Source organism: Netta rufina, assembly GCF_964035555.1.
Source record: "Netta rufina genome assembly, chromosome: 2".
Classification (NCBI taxonomy): Eukaryota; Metazoa; Chordata; class Aves; order Anseriformes; family Anatidae; genus Netta; species Netta rufina.
The window spans coordinates 73,568,808-73,587,363 of NC_140124.1; the positions used below are offsets into that span (position 1 = coordinate 73,568,808).

Consider the following 18,556-nt stretch of genomic DNA (forward strand, 5'->3'; position numbering starts at 1 on the left):
TGAAACCAAATTAAGGTTAATTCTGAAGTCAGTTCACTCTTCTAAAAGAAACAGTTTTGTAGAAGTGGAAAGCAAACCTCAGGTGAAACAATGAAAGGGAAATCCTTCTGGATTACTCTCATTCCTCTACTGGAAGTGAGGTGAGGAGTCTGAATGCTCTAACCTCTGGAAGTCTGGTGATGTCACAGAAGGTCTCCCTTTGGCATATATGAAGGAAATCAGAAGCATTTTCCCTATTATGATAGGGGAAGTATTTAATATTCATTCTTTGTATCGAAAAACAATCATATGACTGATTGTTTGCAGGTGAGTGATATAGATATATTAATTAAAGACAGCTCACTTTTTTACTACTACTACCATTATTAGTAACATCACATGGTATAGTACTTCACAAAGCTGCACTTTTTTTTTTTTTTTTTTTTCAGCTTGGGAGAAGTGGAGAGGGTTTAAAGATCTATACTATCCAGGCATGAATGGAGTATTATGACAGGAACTTTTGAGTCTCAGAGTAGATGAGGACCTATTAGATTTTAGTTGAGGACAGCACAGTTAGAATGTTTCATGGGTAGGATTGCCACTGATCTAGATTTTTGTGACAAAAAGTTTTGGCAATTATTTATGTAACAATATTTATAATTTTTGTCAGTTCATTGTTTATTGCAGCCTTTCCTGTAAAAAGACTGCCCTTCCCATTATCAGTGCCTGAATAAAAACTAAAGGTTTTGATCTGATGAACTAGAATCTAATTTAAGTTTTCTGGAGGTAGTTGTGAGCATATAAAATAAAAAATCAAAAAAAAAAAAAAAAAAAGAAGATGAGAGGAATACTATATGATTACTATTATATCTGTAATAAAATCATAAAAATCATGTGGGCTGAATAAATATTACATGCATATAAAGAGAAGTCACTGATGATACAGCAGGCTGTATATGTTCCTTCCACTGCTGGTAGTAACACCCATAGTGAACAGTTAGAGGTCTTGGAAACCATCCTAGCTGTTAGTATGTGTGATGGTAGCCTTCATGCCTTGCAGCAAGGTGCAAAGCCTTGGCATTTTGCAGCAAAACGTTGTTTAGTTGTGCAAATTTTTGTGCAGGAAGTGCACTTGCCAACAACCGCTGTGCCAGCTCTATTGATGTAGGCACTGTTCATGGTATAAGGTGCTATTCTGAATCTGAAAAAGGGTTTGCATTCTATATATATGTTTGAAACTGCTTGTAAAACAAGCTTTCAGAAGGGCTGTCTTTGGTATTGTGGGTTTCGTTCCTGAGGATAGGAAACAGAGATGTAATGTAATCCACCCTGCTCTGTTTACTCGCTTGACTGCAGTTAAAGACTGCAGTCTTTAAATATCTTACATGAAGGGCTTCTTTCTCCTGCACCCCCTTCACAGCAGAGGTGGCTGTAGCCTGTATAACCAGGATCACAAAAGTAACTAGACCATAAAGGTCAACAAACAGAATTCCAAAAGGTGGATATTTACATCGCAGGCATTTAATTTGTAAAAGAATCATGTAAACACAATGCTGTTTTTCAAACCGAGAATTTTGCATTGCTATAAATAATAAGAAAATATAAAGAAAAGTAGCAAGCATTACAAATTTGAATACCTGTCCTGGTTTGGCATTTTCACATACAGATGTCTCATATGGAACTGAAATTTCAGGAGGAAACTCGTTGACATCCAGAACGTTTATTATAACGTCGACTTTGCTGGTTAATAATGGGTTACCTATAAATAATTTTTTAGGAGAAAAGCATTAAGGAATGCTATTTATGTTTGTTGTCATCACCAGTGCCCATGAGCTGTCATAATATGTTTTGATCACGGTATGATGACTTCTAAAAATCCTTGACTTCCATTTATTTCTGATTTGTACTAAGCAGAAATCAGAAGCAAGCTTCTTATCATTTTTTACCAGACTCTGATCCATTAATGTTCATGAAGTAAGGAATCAATCAACATGATTATGTTTATCAGAGCATGATTTACAGAATTTGAAACTTCACGTGTAATTATAGGTGCAAACTTTTCTCAGATCACTTTTCATGGAGTCTTTGGAAAATACTTCCAGTGATTAAAACTGAATTCTGTTTTCCACAATGGAATGCAGAAAATCAATATTATCTAGCCACTGTTTGCATCTCCAATATATTAAGGAGGTAAGTGGAGCATACTCATTTATTAGATGGAGAAAAGTGAGAGAGAAAGATTACAAAGAAAAAGAAAAGGAAAAAAAAAATCGCTGAAAACCAGTGGTAAATTTAGCAGTGAAACATATAGAACTAAGATTCAACTCAGATTATCAAGCTATGTCAAAACATATTTGTTTAGCTGCATAAATATTTGCAAGGACCAAATAGTCTTGTGCAAAATAAATGCTAAAAAATAGTATATATTCTGCTTCTGTTCATTGTCTTACTAACACAGATAAGTATAATTTATTAAGCTGATATAATTTAGTCACTAAATGCATTTTATAAAAAAGATTACCTGCAAATTCAATGTCCAATGGAAAGGAGATACAAATTCAATACCAAGCAGATAAAATTCTCTTTTATTCTTGTTATGCCGAGATGCCTTGGATGATAGCAGATACATAGAAAAGGATAATATAATTATCCTTTTGAATTTAAAGGGTGGCAGTGACTACACAGACACAGTTAGTTATTCAAGAAATCTATGCCATGAAGCTAGGTGGTGTAGAAATGACAGCATGGGGTCATGGTTAAGAACAAGAACAGTTTTCTTGAATCTTCAGACATAACTGAACTGTTTAAATTGCAGCAGCTGCTAACTTTGTAATTTGTATAAACCTGTGCAAATCTATTGTTTATTGCTAACAAGGCAGGGGGCAAAGTCTCTTCTCAGACCAACAATACCTTACAACTCAGCATGCAGAAATTCATTGTAGCACTTGTCAAAATCATACGTGATTTCTTTCCTGTTCTTAGGAACTACTAAAGGAAATGTTTTCAAGAGGCTTCTGCCAAAGCAAAAAGGCTTTTCAAAGTGATTTCCCAGTTAAGTAGCACTGGTTGCAAGTAAAAGCATGCTTTACTTGTTTACAAGTAGTGGACAAACTGACCATCTTACATATTCACTTGGAATCTTAAAAATACCACTACCAAAATCCTGCAGTATTTGTAGTTCCTTCCTGTGATCCTGTCTAATTAGTATAGAAATCTGACCATTGTTTTCTGTGCTCTTTGAGCCCACAATCATTTCCAAGTTACCACCAGTCCTACATTCAGAAGGCCTCTGGAAAAAGGCTTTGTGCAGTATGACTGTGGACAGGACTTGTTCAGCAACAAGGGAACAGGGCAGGGATTGTTTAGGTGCCAGAAGAAATCTAGATCACTTGCCACAGTTGAACTGGTTCCTTTGAACTGACAGGAAACAAAAAAGTACTAAGACGCTATTTTTTGTCAGTAGAGGGCAGGACTCCAACTCTGAATATAAGTTGGAGTCCTGAGCAGGTCAAGTTCAAAAAGATACTGGCAGAAACCGAACCTAAAATCTTGAAACTTCCCTGCTTGCAGTGCCCCCTGCAGAACACAGCAACTCCCACAGAGTAACGTGGGCTTTCCTTCAGGTTTTCCACATTCATTCTAAGGTATAAAGCTGAGCAGCCAGAGTTCAGTATATATCCTGAAGACACATGAGAGGTTAATGCATTGCTGTGAAAGTACAGGTGTAGATAGTGTTTTTTTTGTTGTTGTTTTGGTTTTTTTTTTGTTGTTTTTTTTTTTTTCATTTCTTTATAGGAATACATTAAAAATGTCCTTCCAGTAGAAGCATGAATGTATTCAAAATTCATACGTGTACAAAATATACAAAGAATTATGATTTTGCCTTCTCTCATAATCACTGCAGCAAGCTTTGCAAATATACATGAATATCTGTATACTTTTTGCATCTGTTTCACAGAAAATAAATTAGACCATCAGTGAGATTCTTTGAAAAGTTTATATATCTTTCTGCTAACTATTTTTACAAGATAGATGTTTTTCTTGCAAAAATCAAACATGGAAATAAACAGAGATACTACAGCATAAGATGGAGCTAATTCTGGGTTTCACATTATGGTTTGTTTCATTTTCTTTCTGGTTTGCAGTGATATTAGTGTAACTAGTCATGTATACAAAGGAAGACTGCCAGAAGATTGTATACAGCTTTGAATTCACATATGATTACAAAGACTTGTAATACTTGATGTGAACAAGGACAGAGAATTACATTTCAAATACCACTTCACAGAGTTGACCTCATTTTTCTCTGTTTTTATTTTATTTGCTGTTTTATTCTGAAAATCAAATAATTCTGAGCCCAGTGAGCACAGTAGTGATATGCATGCTGGTGTCAGTGAGTGAGTCACTGAAAACATCTGCTTATGCCTTTTAAACCCATATTACACAGAAGAGAAGGCAAGTGGTTAAATCATTAGCATAGTAATTAAAAGGCAGATTTCAGGTTTCAATCCTGCTTATATGATACAGGCAAATTAATTAGCTTCTCTCTTCCTCATTTTTCCTATCTGTCCTATCCACTGACAACCTTGCTTCCTTCTTTTGCTTGACTACCCTAACATCTTTATAGCAATAGAAAATACTTTTACAAATAAGCTTGTTCAAATCTAAGATATCTGAGAAAACAGATGCTGATCATTGAGGAGAACTGGTGATTCCTTAGTCCCACCTATAGTATGAAGGAGAGGATAAACTCCATCTTGAGATTTCAGCTTATGTTTCTTAAGCACTCACAAAACTTGAACCTAGAGTTACAGGAGTTGGGAAGATGATTTGGACAGAAAGGATTATGCATACTTTATATTTATTTTCAACCCTAACCATAGCCTTGAGGATGGGAAAACAGAAGTAAGATCTTATGCAGCTAACCTCTTTTACCTCTTTTTTATCTCTTTTGTAAGATGCAAAAACTATTTCCTTCTTTGGTAATTAAGCAGGACACCATGGAACTTACTGAGCACTGGACTGTGGTTATTTCTACTGGTAAGTTCTTACAGCAGCCCTTGGCACATTTTTGTCCTGGGGCAACTAGTGGTCTTGCAAGTGATTCACATTCACATACTGAGAGTTAGTTTGGATGAGCGACCACTCTCAGAGAATTGATTTAAATGTGGACACCCTGTTTGGAAGGTAAGAGTATTTAATAGCATAGAAATAGGCTGCTCAGTGCCAGCTGGCCTTAGTGTGTGGAATAAATGTGAGGCATGTTTAATTCATTAGTTTGGACAGAGTTTATGGGATCAAAAATGTTCAGAAACAAGAAGCATGAAAGCTGCTAGGGTATTGATTTACTCTAAGAAGAAAACAAAACCACAATGAAATACACTTTGGGAGAGAAAAGAATTTCAAGTATGGGAAATGAAATGGGGAAAAATAGGAGTCTGAAACATCCCTTTCCTTTTTAAGCACTTTTTTTTTTATATATGAAGGCTGTTTGTTGTTGTTGTTCTTTTAATTTTTATTTCTATACATGGGTAAGGGACCTTCTGCTTTCAGCTGCCTTCACATCTGTGTCATCATCCATATGTTAGCAGAACGGTCATACACCTCCCAAGAAAGAAGATTTCCACTTTGGGATAAGCTTCTTAAAGAAGGGCAAGAATAAAGTTAAAGTGTTTTGTGTTGTACAGTAGGCATCCATCACTCTGTGCTGGGTAAACCTCTGAGATGTTCTCAACAGTCCGTTGTGCTGCTATTTGGAGGCAGATTCACAGATCATGTTTAGATCAGGTGTTTTGTATCTTATCAGGGTTAGAAATAAAAATAGCAGTATAATGATACATGGTTGGAGCTGGTCATTGCATAACATGGCTAGAATAACTTTTCTTATCTGAGTTCCCCACATGGAACAAGCTGCTACTGTCCATAAACAAGATATATGGTGTCACGTCTGGGTAATCAGAACTTGCTTTGTCTCGGAGCATACAAGTTGACACAAGCAAGCCTAGAACAAGCAGATTTAATAATGAACGTGTTGCTCTAAGTTTTGCCTCTGTTCAATCTACCAATCTACACCACATCTGGTGTACATATAACGAAGTGTCAAGACCTGGAGTCTAGAAAAGAGTACTTTCAGTATATCTTTGTCAAATAAAAATGCAGAATGAGGACAATGGACGTAAAACCATTTACAAATTCCCAAAGAACAATGATTTAAATATATATATGTATATATAAATAAATATATATTATTTTCTCCTAATAGGCAAGGTCATCAAAGGATACTCTAATATACATAAAGCAATTCTCCTCTGCCTCATTTTTGAGATAGTTTCCTTTTAAAAATACAGCGTCTGGTGCTTTTCTGCAAATAAAAGTCAGACTTATCAGCTTATAAGAGAAGTCCAAATGGTACATCCAATTCTACATTTATATTTACATATTGTCTGCTGTTATGTTTAGTTATATGAACTGCATGTCATTTGTGCCATTGTTTGAAAGGTAATTTGATTGTTCAGAAATTGTAATATTACTTTGAGACTCTACTTGCTGTGAGAAGAAAAAAAAAATGTAACAAGCATCATCTGTGATTCTTAGAGGGTCTCATTCTGAAGCTACAGAAGCACATTGGGAACAATCGCTAGAAAGCTCTGGTGCTAAGAGACAGACTGTGAGTCTACACAAGCCCACTCATGACCTTGGCATCATTTTCCATATACAGGGGAATGATGGAAAAGCCAATCTAATTTATTTTTTTCTCTAACTTGATGGAGACAAAGCTGGTGGGCTTTGTTTATAGTTGGCTTGGTCAACTATACATATATATATATATATATATATATATATATATAACAGTATACTGTTACTGTTATAAGAGATGGTAATTTCAGTGTTTCTGCATCAGCACTGAATAGGTAGCATCACCTTGCATCACCTTTTGTAGCAGAACAAATTCCATAATAATGTATTTTTTTCTTCTTTTAATTCAGGTGTTCCCTTTTCTTTTCTTATGCCTTCTCGGCTGTGTGCAGTGTGCCATTTCTCAACCACCCATGGTTATTTCTGTGCTAGTTCTAGTCAGACAACTGCATATAAAGTTTTGAGAGTTTATATACCTCAAATAATTTTCCAATATTTGTATTGGAAACAGGTACAGCAATTGTTTTTATTGCTATGTATAATGGTTGATGTATACATATTGGTGTACTGTGAAATGAGTCACAATTATGTCTCAATGTAGAGTTTTAACCAGGTAATTGTTAAAATTGGAAATTCTGCAATTTCCAATTTTAAAAAATGTTCAAAAAACTTGTATTCAAAAGATGATATAAGCCTACAACTCTTTCAGTTTGACAGGATCATGAGGGAGGAATGCTACGCACAAGGATAGCAATGAAGAAAGGTGAAGTTACTCAATACAACAAAGGAAGGGAGTTCTTATCCAAAAATAAAAGCTTTGTGAGAGAAGACACAAAACAAACTAAACCACCACAGATCATACAGGAAAAGAAAACAAGTGGTTAAGCAGAAAGAGTCTTGGACAAAGAGAAAAATCAAAAGCAGAGAGCAAGCAGTCTGATTCGTTTAGTGCCTTAATTTATTGGCATGCTATCTTGACTTAATTTTCTCTCACTACTTGTCTGAGAATTGAATGAGTGTTTACATTTTTACATCCTCAGAAAGCATATAGAGTGCCTGTTACTTGACTGACCATATTTCACATTATAAAAGCAGAAATGAGAACAGGAAGGTCCTTGTACAGTCTCCTCTGGTCTTGAACTCTTCATGCTGACAAAACTTTTTTCAGCTTCTGAAGAAACTGTCCCTGAATTAGGACTACTAGAAAACTCTCACTGTACAGACCTGCTTGAACATCACACAGCCTTACAGTGAGTCTGGGAAAATGGTATTTGTTGGGCCTTTCTAAATAATTTCTTCGTAATACATGCACTCTTCACAGCATATTTCTGTTTGAGCACTACATTCTGAAAAAAATGCCACATTAGGATATTAATTCAATTAGTGTCATACTTACTAACTTTACTTGCAATTATAGAGAAATTGTATTGTGCTGTGCTTTCTCTGTCCAGTAATTCATTAGTAGCAATGGTTCCTTCAGTAGCATCTATTGTAAAGTAGCTGTCCACATCATTCTTCCAATCGATGAAGTATCTGTATATGAAAAATGTTAAACAAAGTAGATGCAAATGTGCAATGATTACACTTTTATCATAACAGCAGTCTAGCTGGCTGAAGTTTTGTTATTTTTCTCTTCCCAGCTATTACCATTCTTGCAGGAAGAAGACAGTAAACAATTATTTGTTTATTTTATTATTTTTTTTTTGCAGAGTTAGAATGCTCAAGGGAAAAATGGGATATAATAAAAGATTTAGTACTTCTTATGTTCAGATTATTTGAAAACAGACTCCTGAGAAGTTGACTTCATCACTTACGTCTGTCACTTTGGAAAATACTAGAGAGGTTTACAGGGAAAAAAAAAAAGATGTAAAACAGTGCATGCTTAGTGATGAATAGTGAGTCAGATCTGATCTCTTTACATCCATTTGTTGCTGTGATAGCCTCGATTGGCTTGCAGAGAGGTGTCCTAGTAGATGTGTGCAGGCTGTTAGTACAGTCTACTCAGAGGTCCCTCACCTAAGGGATGTTGGAAGAATTACAGTATGGAAGGTAGAGAACACTATGCTTATTCCCCCCCACATATAAAGGTGCAAAGGCTCTTTGCCTTTTGGAAGAATAAACAGATCTTTCATTGGGGCTGTGAGGAACAGGGCAGTATTATTGCTTCCTTATTCTCCTTAAGACTTTTTGTCAAGTAAGTACAAACATAGAACAGGTTCAAAACTCAAAATTTACACAGATTTGTTATTTTTCCCTGGCAAGGACTTAATAGAAAGAAGAGATGTGCTTGTAAATGTAGCCACTTAAAAGCAATCTGATAATTATTCCAAAACCATTTCCATTAAATGCTAATTAATTTGAAAGTCTATTTTCACATTTGATGCCACTGTTTGTAGTCATAACAGAATAATTTTTCTGATGCAGTGCCGCCAGCAACTAATTTCCTTTTCATTGCTAGTCTCTTCATACCTAGATGATGTTTCATAAAAACTAGGCAGGATGAAAGAGACAAACACATTTTTGAGCAGTAGGCAACAAGAAAAAAATGACACTCAACAGTAGCTACATTTAGAAGATCATAAAGGCCAGAGGACCATGTCTATGACACCTTGTTGCATGTAGACCCATGAGAACAAGGGTAAAATACAGTATTTCCTTCTCTGATTAGTATGATTTACAGAAAGAATGTATAGGGAATGTAATGATAAATACAATGTTCACTGCTGTAGAAGGAAGCAACATTAGAAAGGTATATATGGCATATTCCCTTAGATTGGGACTCATAAATGCTAACAGTTCAAGAAGACTTAATAGTAGAAAAAAATCGTAAAAATAATTAAAAAATCACAAGTAAGGTACTATGGTCCTTTTGAGACATTTTGTTTAAAGAAAATCACAAGATGCTATCTATAGATAAAATAGTTTACTTCAGTTGACAGTCGTCATTACCAGTTTATTGCTTTATCCGAAAAAACTCAGAAATGTATCCTTTCACATAACTGAGAAGGCACATTTTCTTGAACATGATAATATTGCCTACCCATCTTTGTAATTTCAATTTCATTGTTCAATATTTAGTTGACATAAAAATTATTAAAATTAAATAAGCCATTTATTAGAATCATCATTAGACTGAGATACTTTTTCAGGAACAGTAAAATCACTATTTCATGCTTTTCATGTTTAATAGATTATAATTTCTTTTGAAATTAAATATGTAACCATGCACAAATAAGTGGGATCAAAGTATGAGAAAGTAACTTGGCTTATCTTCCCCCCATGGAAGATGAGCTTTATCTAAATACTCTACACACAACAGTACGAGTTGAGTTCAAGCACAAAGATTTGTAGAATCGGAATCTCATAGCCTACCTGCAAGCATTCACACAGGTGGTTAACTTCATGAATAAATCTAACCTCCCAACACGCCTACTTCTAAATGCAGTATCAATGGGATCAAAGTCCAAAATAAGCATTGCAAGACTAGCACTACTCTAATGGTAGTGTACCTCTTGGCTTCAATTGAAGTGGGATTAGTGGGAATGGAACAGTGTAATAGAAAGACTTTTTGGGCTTTTCTTCTAAATTCATGTCTTCATGTGCATTCATACTGTGGATATTATTGTGCCAGAATTTTTTTTTTTCTTCTCTCCACTTTGGTGATATGTTTAAAGACATACCTACCTTCTTTCTTTTTATGGTAAAGAAGGCACATATTGTAAAAATAGGGGTGGAACAGCCAGCCATTTCAGACTTTCTAATCATAAGAAGATATATATATAAAATCAGACTAGGGAGGGAAGGAAGGAGATAGGAGGAAGTACTGGAGATATATTGCCTAAAATACATATTCTTTGAAGAAAAACTGAAAAAAAAAAAAAAGAAAAAAGAAAAAAAAAAAAAAAGCATCCCTTCTTCTTTTATTTATTGTTCATGTGAAGTACCCATGAAAAAAAATCAGAGAAGATCCTCTCATAAACAGCTCTTCTGGACATAGAATTGCTCCCAAATACTTTAGCAAATCTGTAAGGCTTAACGAGAGTGAATGGAGCTTGACAGGCTGCTTTTCAAATGGGAATTTGGGGATCCCAAAGGGAGGTCATTCTGAGGGAAAGCCCTAAAAGAAATGTAGTTTCCTTTTACAGCCCAAAAGCATTCTTTCATACAGTCTGACACTCAGTGTGAGATTTTTCTGTAAGGAACACAGCAACACTTCTTTTTCTTCCTCAAGAAGACAGAGTTTGGGCCTCCAAAAGAGACAAAGAAAACAAATCAAAACAAAAAAAAAAAAAAAAAAAAAAAAAAAAAAAAAAAAAAAAAAAAAAAAAAAAGAGAGAGAGAAAAGAGTCTCCAGTCAGAAAAATCTGTAACTTTCCAGAGACAGACTCAGGTATCTGGGACATTAGGACATAAAGTCTGACATTTCTTGTTAGACTGACACAAAGAGTACCACTGTTGAAACACTGCTATTAGGACAGCTGTCTAGATCTTCTAGTCATAGTCTAGCAGTTTGAAGGAACTGAGGCTGGTTTGTTTGACTGCTCAGAGTCCTTGTGAGACAGGTCATGGTTACTGCACTAATCCCAAGAGGCAGCTCCCTCCTTGAAAAGTTAGGGAGATAATGGCACAGCCTCACATGTTGACATAGGACACAGCAGTAGTATCTTTCAGAAGCACCTGAACTGGCCTGCCTGGCAGATTTGAGTATGAGACATTGAAAGATAAGTTCAATTCATTGTAAGAGCAGAAACTTTGAACTTCACATCCCCCAGAATATACTTCTCAGCAGAGGACTGTGTTCAAGATTATATTATTGAATAGTGATTAAGTGTGGAAGGACATGTCTTTGCTAACATTGTTTCAGCCTTCCCAACAATAGCTATATTTGTACATCAAATAGGAGAGATGAGACAGAATAGAAATATCTGCTTTATAAAGCAATAGGAGAAAAGTTTGGAGGACTCTCACCCAGAGTATTCACATAGACATACACTGCCCTCTGAGGAGGTCCAATAACAACTTGCATTCATCCTGGTTAAATGGTGAGGTGGTGTGTGCTTCACAGGGTCTAAAGGAACACTCTCCAAAAAGAGGGCTTACCTCCTTTTAAAGGGGGGAGGACAATGGAGAAGGCTGTGTCTAAGCTAGCTGCAGCACATCAGAGTGCTTGATGAAAGTCTGTTGAACACAAGTGACAGCAGCTCACTCCTGTGAGGATAATAGGAACTCTGAGCCACCAAGCAGACAACCTCAGTTGCTTCAGACTGTTATACCATGAATAAAAGATCTGGACAGCTGTCCTGCTGCTGCTACAGAAATGCGCGACAACAGGTCACACCCAGGAGGGATGGGACGTGGCAGTATGCTAAGGAGTCTGTGGGGACCAGGACCTGGGGCATGTTCTCTGGTCCTAAAAATGAAGAAGGGAAGACTTTCCTGCTCAGCAGAGATGGCCTTGAGAACCATGGGGTCCAATTTCACCAGAATAGTGAATGTGAGAAGAGCTCTTGCAAAGATGCAGTCTACACCTTTTGTCACTGATTATATAGTAAACAGGGAAGGGAAGCATGGGACATCTCAAGCATGACCCTTGAGGTGTCATTAAACTAAAGGCACTCAGACCAAACTTGCTTTTGCTGTGTATCACACATACAGAAAACATCTGAAGGAGTATTCAACTGGAACTGGCATGAAAAAGGAAAGGAATCATCCAACTCAGTGAACAATGACACATTTAACATTTAATTACTGGCTTTTCCTTTTAGTTTACTGTTCAACAAATAAGGAACTGCAATTTCAACCATCTTTCTAAGAGAAGAAAAGAAAAAAAAGAAAACAAAAAAAGGAGGGAGACATTCCAATAACTTTTATTTTTGTCTCTTGGTTATCCTATGTCATCCATGGTGTTCATCGGTATGAATTGTCTTGTCTGTATTTCCATTCCTGTTGTGAAACTGTAGCTTAAGCATGCCCAAGATAGTGAATCTAAGAAAACCCAAACCATGAATTTTCTATGTATACTCCGAATGGTTTGGATGCTAACTCCAGTTTCAAAAGCATCTTATTACTACAGCTACAGCATGCCAAACCCAGGCATTGGAATGAAGCATTTTAGATGTTAGAAAATTCCTGTGAAATGTGAAGTGTCATTTCTGTGTCATTTCTAAGAGAAATTATGTGTTCAACTATGCTTTTTCCAAACCATATTTTTTTTTCCAACTTAAGTATGCACTTAATGCCTTTCCTTGTAACTGAATCATATTGGAAGGAGCAAAGATCTTTTCTTTCACTTTCTGACTGGTTGGGCTCTTTTTAATAATAATTTCCATGAGGTTGCTCTTCTCTTGGGTCACCAGTCCTTTCTGTTTCTCCTCCAGCTACTGCATCATTGCCCAGCCATGCTGGAAAGACCTTATTGCCAGTGGAAGAAAGAGGTGTTTGCAGATCTCAGATGGGCAACTCTGAGATTTCCTGTGGCTCCTTGCAGGCACCTGAGGCAGCAGGTCTTGATTTAGGGAAAACATCCAGGTAAGGGAAAGATGACTTTCTCATTCCAGACTTTTTCATTAGCCTTAAACTGGTTTGTGTAGTATTGCCCACCTGAGAGGTTTTTGTTTTGACCACTTTGAGAAAATTGCTGTTGAAAGTTCTGTTGCTGTGGAGCAAATCAGCAATATGTATGAAATGTTAATATGAACAAATAAGCTACTCTGGACTTATTAAGGAATAAAGGACTGAAAGAATTTACAGAAACATGGGCCTTTTTTGTTTAGTGGAGAAAGATCATGGGAATAAACTGGAACAATCACAACAAAAAGGCAAAGTTAATGCTGATTTTCAAAGGAGAGAAGGATAACTGTCCTGGTAATTTCTCTCCGGTAAATGAAGGCTACATTTTGTGTCATATACAATAACAGATCTGTAGGCCTAGATCCTCAGATGTAACTAATAATGTAGCTTCATACATAATGGGTATTTCCTGTAAAATTCCTGATTTATTTTGTGACAGACGAATAACCTAGGTGATAGAGATGCTTTATAACAATATCTTAACTTGTAACAGAGTTCATCTCACATTTTGCTGGTGTAAAGCACATTCCTTACTCTGATACCTAAAGAGTTAGAATACTGATTTTTGGGAGAGTAATGTTGCAAAGAAAGGTAAGGGATGACAATCTGCTGTAATGTGATAGGTCTCTATTTGTGCATGTGACCTTAGATTGTTTAAACAGAGCTATCTGTAATGTTAATTAAAATATTTAACTGTGGATAAATGAAATTCAGATTTCATGCCAACTTGGGACACTTAAATAACACCTATCATATTAGAAATACTATATGGGAACCTAAAAACATTAGAAAAATAAACAGAAGCTAGTAAGAATTGAGAGCAGTTAGGATTGATTATTTATTTATTTATTTATTTATTTTAAATCTTCAATTAAATAGATGAAAGGAGCATGTAAAAAAAAAAAAAAAAAAAAAAAAAAGGCAAAAAGGAGTGAGGAACCAGAAGAATGCAAATGAGACTTGAGGTGTGATTTGATTACCTGAAAGTCCAAAGGAATTTTCATCCTTAGTAGATTCATGTACTGTGGCTGAAAATTAATAGATCTCTGCATATAACTAGCTGTCAGGGAAATGGCAGCTCTACAACAGATTTTGGGCATCACATCGCCAGATAGATAACAACAAATCAGAGGGAGCTTATAGAAGATGAAGAGAAACTGTCTTGGGTCTAGGCAACCTGAATTATAAGGAAAGATTACAAGAACTAAAATATGTTTAGCTTGGATAAGAGATGACAAAAGGAAGAAATGATAATGGTCTACAGATAGCTGAAGGGCTTAAACACCAAGAAAGGAAAGGTATTATCCTGTTCGGCACACAGGAGTGGAAGGTTGAAATTAAGAAAGGAAAAATGTATGTTATGCAGCAAAATCTTTCTGGCAGTGATGTATATTATGCTGTATGAAAGAGATATGGTATGTGTTCTGTCACTTGGCACCACAAAGCTAAGCTGGGTAAAGTAATGGAGACTGTATATTAAGGGAAATTTCTAGAAAGTTGTACTGTATAATCCCATTAGTCCCTGTAATAGTGAAGTCTGTGACACATAACAAGGAAAACTATCTTCATGCTAAAAATACTCAGTTACAAATCCGCTCTAAGGTGCAGTTCCAAATATTTCAAATATAAACATAAAAGTTTTTTAAGATTGCAGCTATTAGAAAGTATAGAAACAGAAAATCACTACAACAGTGAGAAACAAGACATTCAGAGCTCAAGTCAAGCCTGAAAAAAATTAAAATATTAAAGCATGTAATAAGTTGAAGTATACAAACAAGTTTGTGTCCTCCAAACTCCTGTCCTGTCACTGAAACTTCCTTGATGCAACTCCTAAATGAGTTATCATTGTATAAATATAAAAACATCACATCACCATATGTCCACACACATTTGAAACACTAAGTCAGTTCTTTATTGTCCTGCTGACCTTTGCTCTTCTCAAATGTAAATGCTGACCTCTTCAGCTCCTGACAGCTGATCACTGGAAGCATCTGTCTTTACAGTCATAACTGAGGAGTGATTGCTATAATTTTGCTAAAGGTACAATCCAGCATTTTTAAAGCGAGTCCTCTCTATACTATGCATACTTAGAGAAGCCATAAAGTTAAAAAATATTTAAAGGTAACAAAATATTTAATTCTCTTGTGCTAAATGATAGTCATCTGAGTTATCTGTGTTTAGGGCTGAATAGGAGAGTTAGATTTTCCAAGTGTTCAGGGCAGCAGCACTGAATCAATCAATACTAAGTTACTTTATATTCTTTTCATGCTGTCATTTGATTTAAAGCTTACCCTTGATTCTGAGCCTTGTGGTTTTCTATTAACTTAAAAATGCTGTCTCACGAAGTTTTACAAGTGCCGTAATGGTAAATATCCTCTTTTTCTCTTCTCTGCAACGTGAGAATATAAAATAAGATGTAATGCCACTACTTGCCTAACAGTAGTGGACAACAGTCTTTGCATATCATTCATGCTGTCCTGTGTTAATACAACCATAAGGTTGTTCTCATATATTTTCAAGTGTCCTTTACAAGGTACAATCCATCAACTGTGGTGCTTTATCCATACAAAGTACTATATATATATAAATTAGATATATTTAATAAAATAAAAATACATGTTATTAGCTTAAACTCTGTTAATATTAACAAGATTTAAAAAAAAAAAAAATTGCTTAATATAATGAAAATATATAGGACCTCTGGTGAAGAAACTGCAGTCTTAATAGTCTGGTTTTAATTTTGTTATTTTGTTTAGAGGAAGTAAATCCAGTCAAATTTATTACTGTGACAAAAACAAAACAAAACAAAACAAACAAACAAACAAACAAAAACTATCATCTAATATATTCATAGTCAGTAAGAGTTATTAGAAAAGCCTAATGTTAATAACAACAAAATAAATCTGAAATCCTGCTGTAAACTTTTCCTGTCATTAACCAAAAAAATGTAAAGGACATGATAATGTTCCAAAGTGGTAGATGCTGTTCTGCAAGGTTGCCTTTTTTGTTTATTTGTTTAAATAATTTATTAAGCCATCTCCATTAATGGGAGCAGAAGCTCTCTCTACCTCTGCTGAACAATGCTTCAGGCATTAGCATTCTTCAGAATTCTGCTAAGGCATTAGAGGTCAATCCAAAGGAAGCACTGACTGCTGTACTATCAGGTCTTACCCTTTGGGCAGTCTCCCAGGTACTGGCCAGATCCCAGAAGAAAGAACCACAGACATGCATAGATACCCCACATCAGACCATCAGGAATTTGTACAGCCTGGGAGAAGGAGCAAATCCTTCTTGTCAGATCGTCCCATTCCCATCATCTTTATGTCTTTTAATTTGCAGGAGATCTTCCACACAAAAAATAACAGTTTGAGTCTTCTGCATACTGCATGGTTGGGTTCACAGTCCTTCATATGTAGATGTATATATCTCTGTGTTTTTAAATCAGGATGAAGGATTAGTGATTTTAGCAGTCACGAGTTTACCTTGTATGGAATGAGTAATACCTGTGCAAACAAAATTATATTTTGCTCCTTTGGAGAAAATGGACCATTGTACAGAATTAATTGACAGGGAAGCAGTGGCTGCAGACACACATACTCTAATGATGGGCCAGAATCTAGCAAGAGAACCTCTTAAACTTTTCATGAGTCTTATAAATCTTGCATAAGGATTTTCGTAAAACACGCTAGACAATATAGGAAATAAAATGTGCTGCAGCAGAATTATCAGCCCTTCCAAACTGTCAGTTCTGCCTGTTGACAAATTCCAGGGCTTTCTCCCCCTTGTCTATTTAAAGATTTTGTTCACATGCTTATCAGACCGTGCAGTCAGCTCCATCTTCTGCTTTGCATTTCTCATTATGAGCTGAGTATCTTATCAAAAGCCATTGTCAGTTCAGGAAATGCATTATTTTTATTCAGTTTTAACATCAATTTTGCTGCCTCATTGAGCAGGCAGAACTGCAGGATAGCCCAGCAGAGGGGGAGCTTTGTCCTGCAATTTACTTAAGCCTCAGCTGTTTGGAGGAGGAGGGACATGGAAGGAACATAGAGCAGCAGGAGGCACATTGGGTTTAACCTCTTCACTCCAGGCTGAATGGTTAATACTGCTGAAGTGGGAAAGCAGGACAGCACTTTCGCTACTGGCACCACAAATTATAGGTTCTGAGCACCATTTCACCCTGACTTTGAGAGGTGCAGGTTTGTTCCATGTGGTGCTGCCCCCCATCTGTGCTCTGCTGCTCTGCCACCCAGGGGCTGGAAGGGGCTTCTCACACCTGGTGCTGTGTTTGGTGGGGAAAGGGCATGCTGGGGCAGGCATCTGGATGCATCTCTGAACCTCTATCGACGGGCAGAGGGAATATAGAAAGATGGGGAGCAAACAAGGCTAAAAGGACCCCCTTGCCCCAAAACCCTAAAAAAGCTGAGAAGGGGCAGAGGGATGTGGATTAGTCCCTCAGAACTTCAGAAGTTAAAGCTTCATTTTGCACTTGGGTGCATGTGACCCAAACACCAGGGGTAATGCTTTTGCATCACGTAAATATTAGCTCTGCTCTATATCTTTGGGATACCAAAATCTGAATAAATATTTCCTTTATATATATACATGTATATATATATGTAAAGCAGGAACAAAATGCTGATGCTGAGGCAGTTGAAGGAAAATCAAAAAACAGCAGTCACGCTGACTCCAGAGGAAACTGCAGCACACAGTGGAGGATAGCTGGGACTGACCTAGGCTGTCAGCCGATCTGCAAGAGACAGCACGCAGTTCAGTCAGGAACTGAATGGAGGCTGCCTTGTTGCTTCGAGCCATGTTTGGTGAAGCACTAATAAAGTAATGGATTACTCAGGATTATTCTGCCACACCTTCCTTTATTCTTTCTCCTGCTCAGTCTTCTGCACATGTAAAGGAACCCACAATCCAGAGAGAACAGTATCATGGTGCCACTTTTTCAAAGGTTTTACGAATTTCATGAGGGTCCCAGGCAGAAGGTGCTGGGTAAGGTAAGCATCTCCTTACTGCCTTGTGGACTGATAGCCTTTACATGAGCCACATCAGGTCACATCAGTTGCATCTAGAATTGGTTCTGCTCTCCTCCCATGAGCTGGAATTTTTGCACTGTTTCCTCCACAGCATACATTTTTTTAGTTTTACTGCCTAAATTGATGCATTATGATAAATCTTTAGATTTAATATTTCCATAAATGATGACAGCATTTCTTTTCTGTTTGCCCATATTGAACTTCTGTATTGTATTTAAACTATATTTGCTCTTTTCACATCCAGCTATCTGAAATGATCCTATGCCATTATTTGCCACACTGTCTTTTCCAGCTTAGAAAAGATGGAAGCATCTGAGATCTGTCTG

At 36.4% G+C, this 18,556-nt stretch overlaps 1 protein-coding gene across 2 annotated transcripts in view; it reads right to left on the minus strand.

Annotated features, from left to right (window-relative positions):
* The window catches only part of CDH12 (cadherin 12), a gene marked incomplete at both ends in the record, with an annotated part of 172,330 nt that overhangs the window by 11,767 nt on the left and 142,007 nt on the right, over window positions 1-18,556 (minus strand). For both annotated transcript variants that reach the window (XM_084281811.1, XM_084281810.1), the window contains 2 exons: window positions 1,529-1,738; window positions 8,012-8,148. In XM_084281811.1, the coding sequence (XP_084137937.1) occupies window positions 1,529-1,738; window positions 8,012-8,148 (347 nt within the window). The remainder of the gene's footprint in view (window positions 1-1,528; window positions 1,739-8,011; window positions 8,149-18,556) is intronic.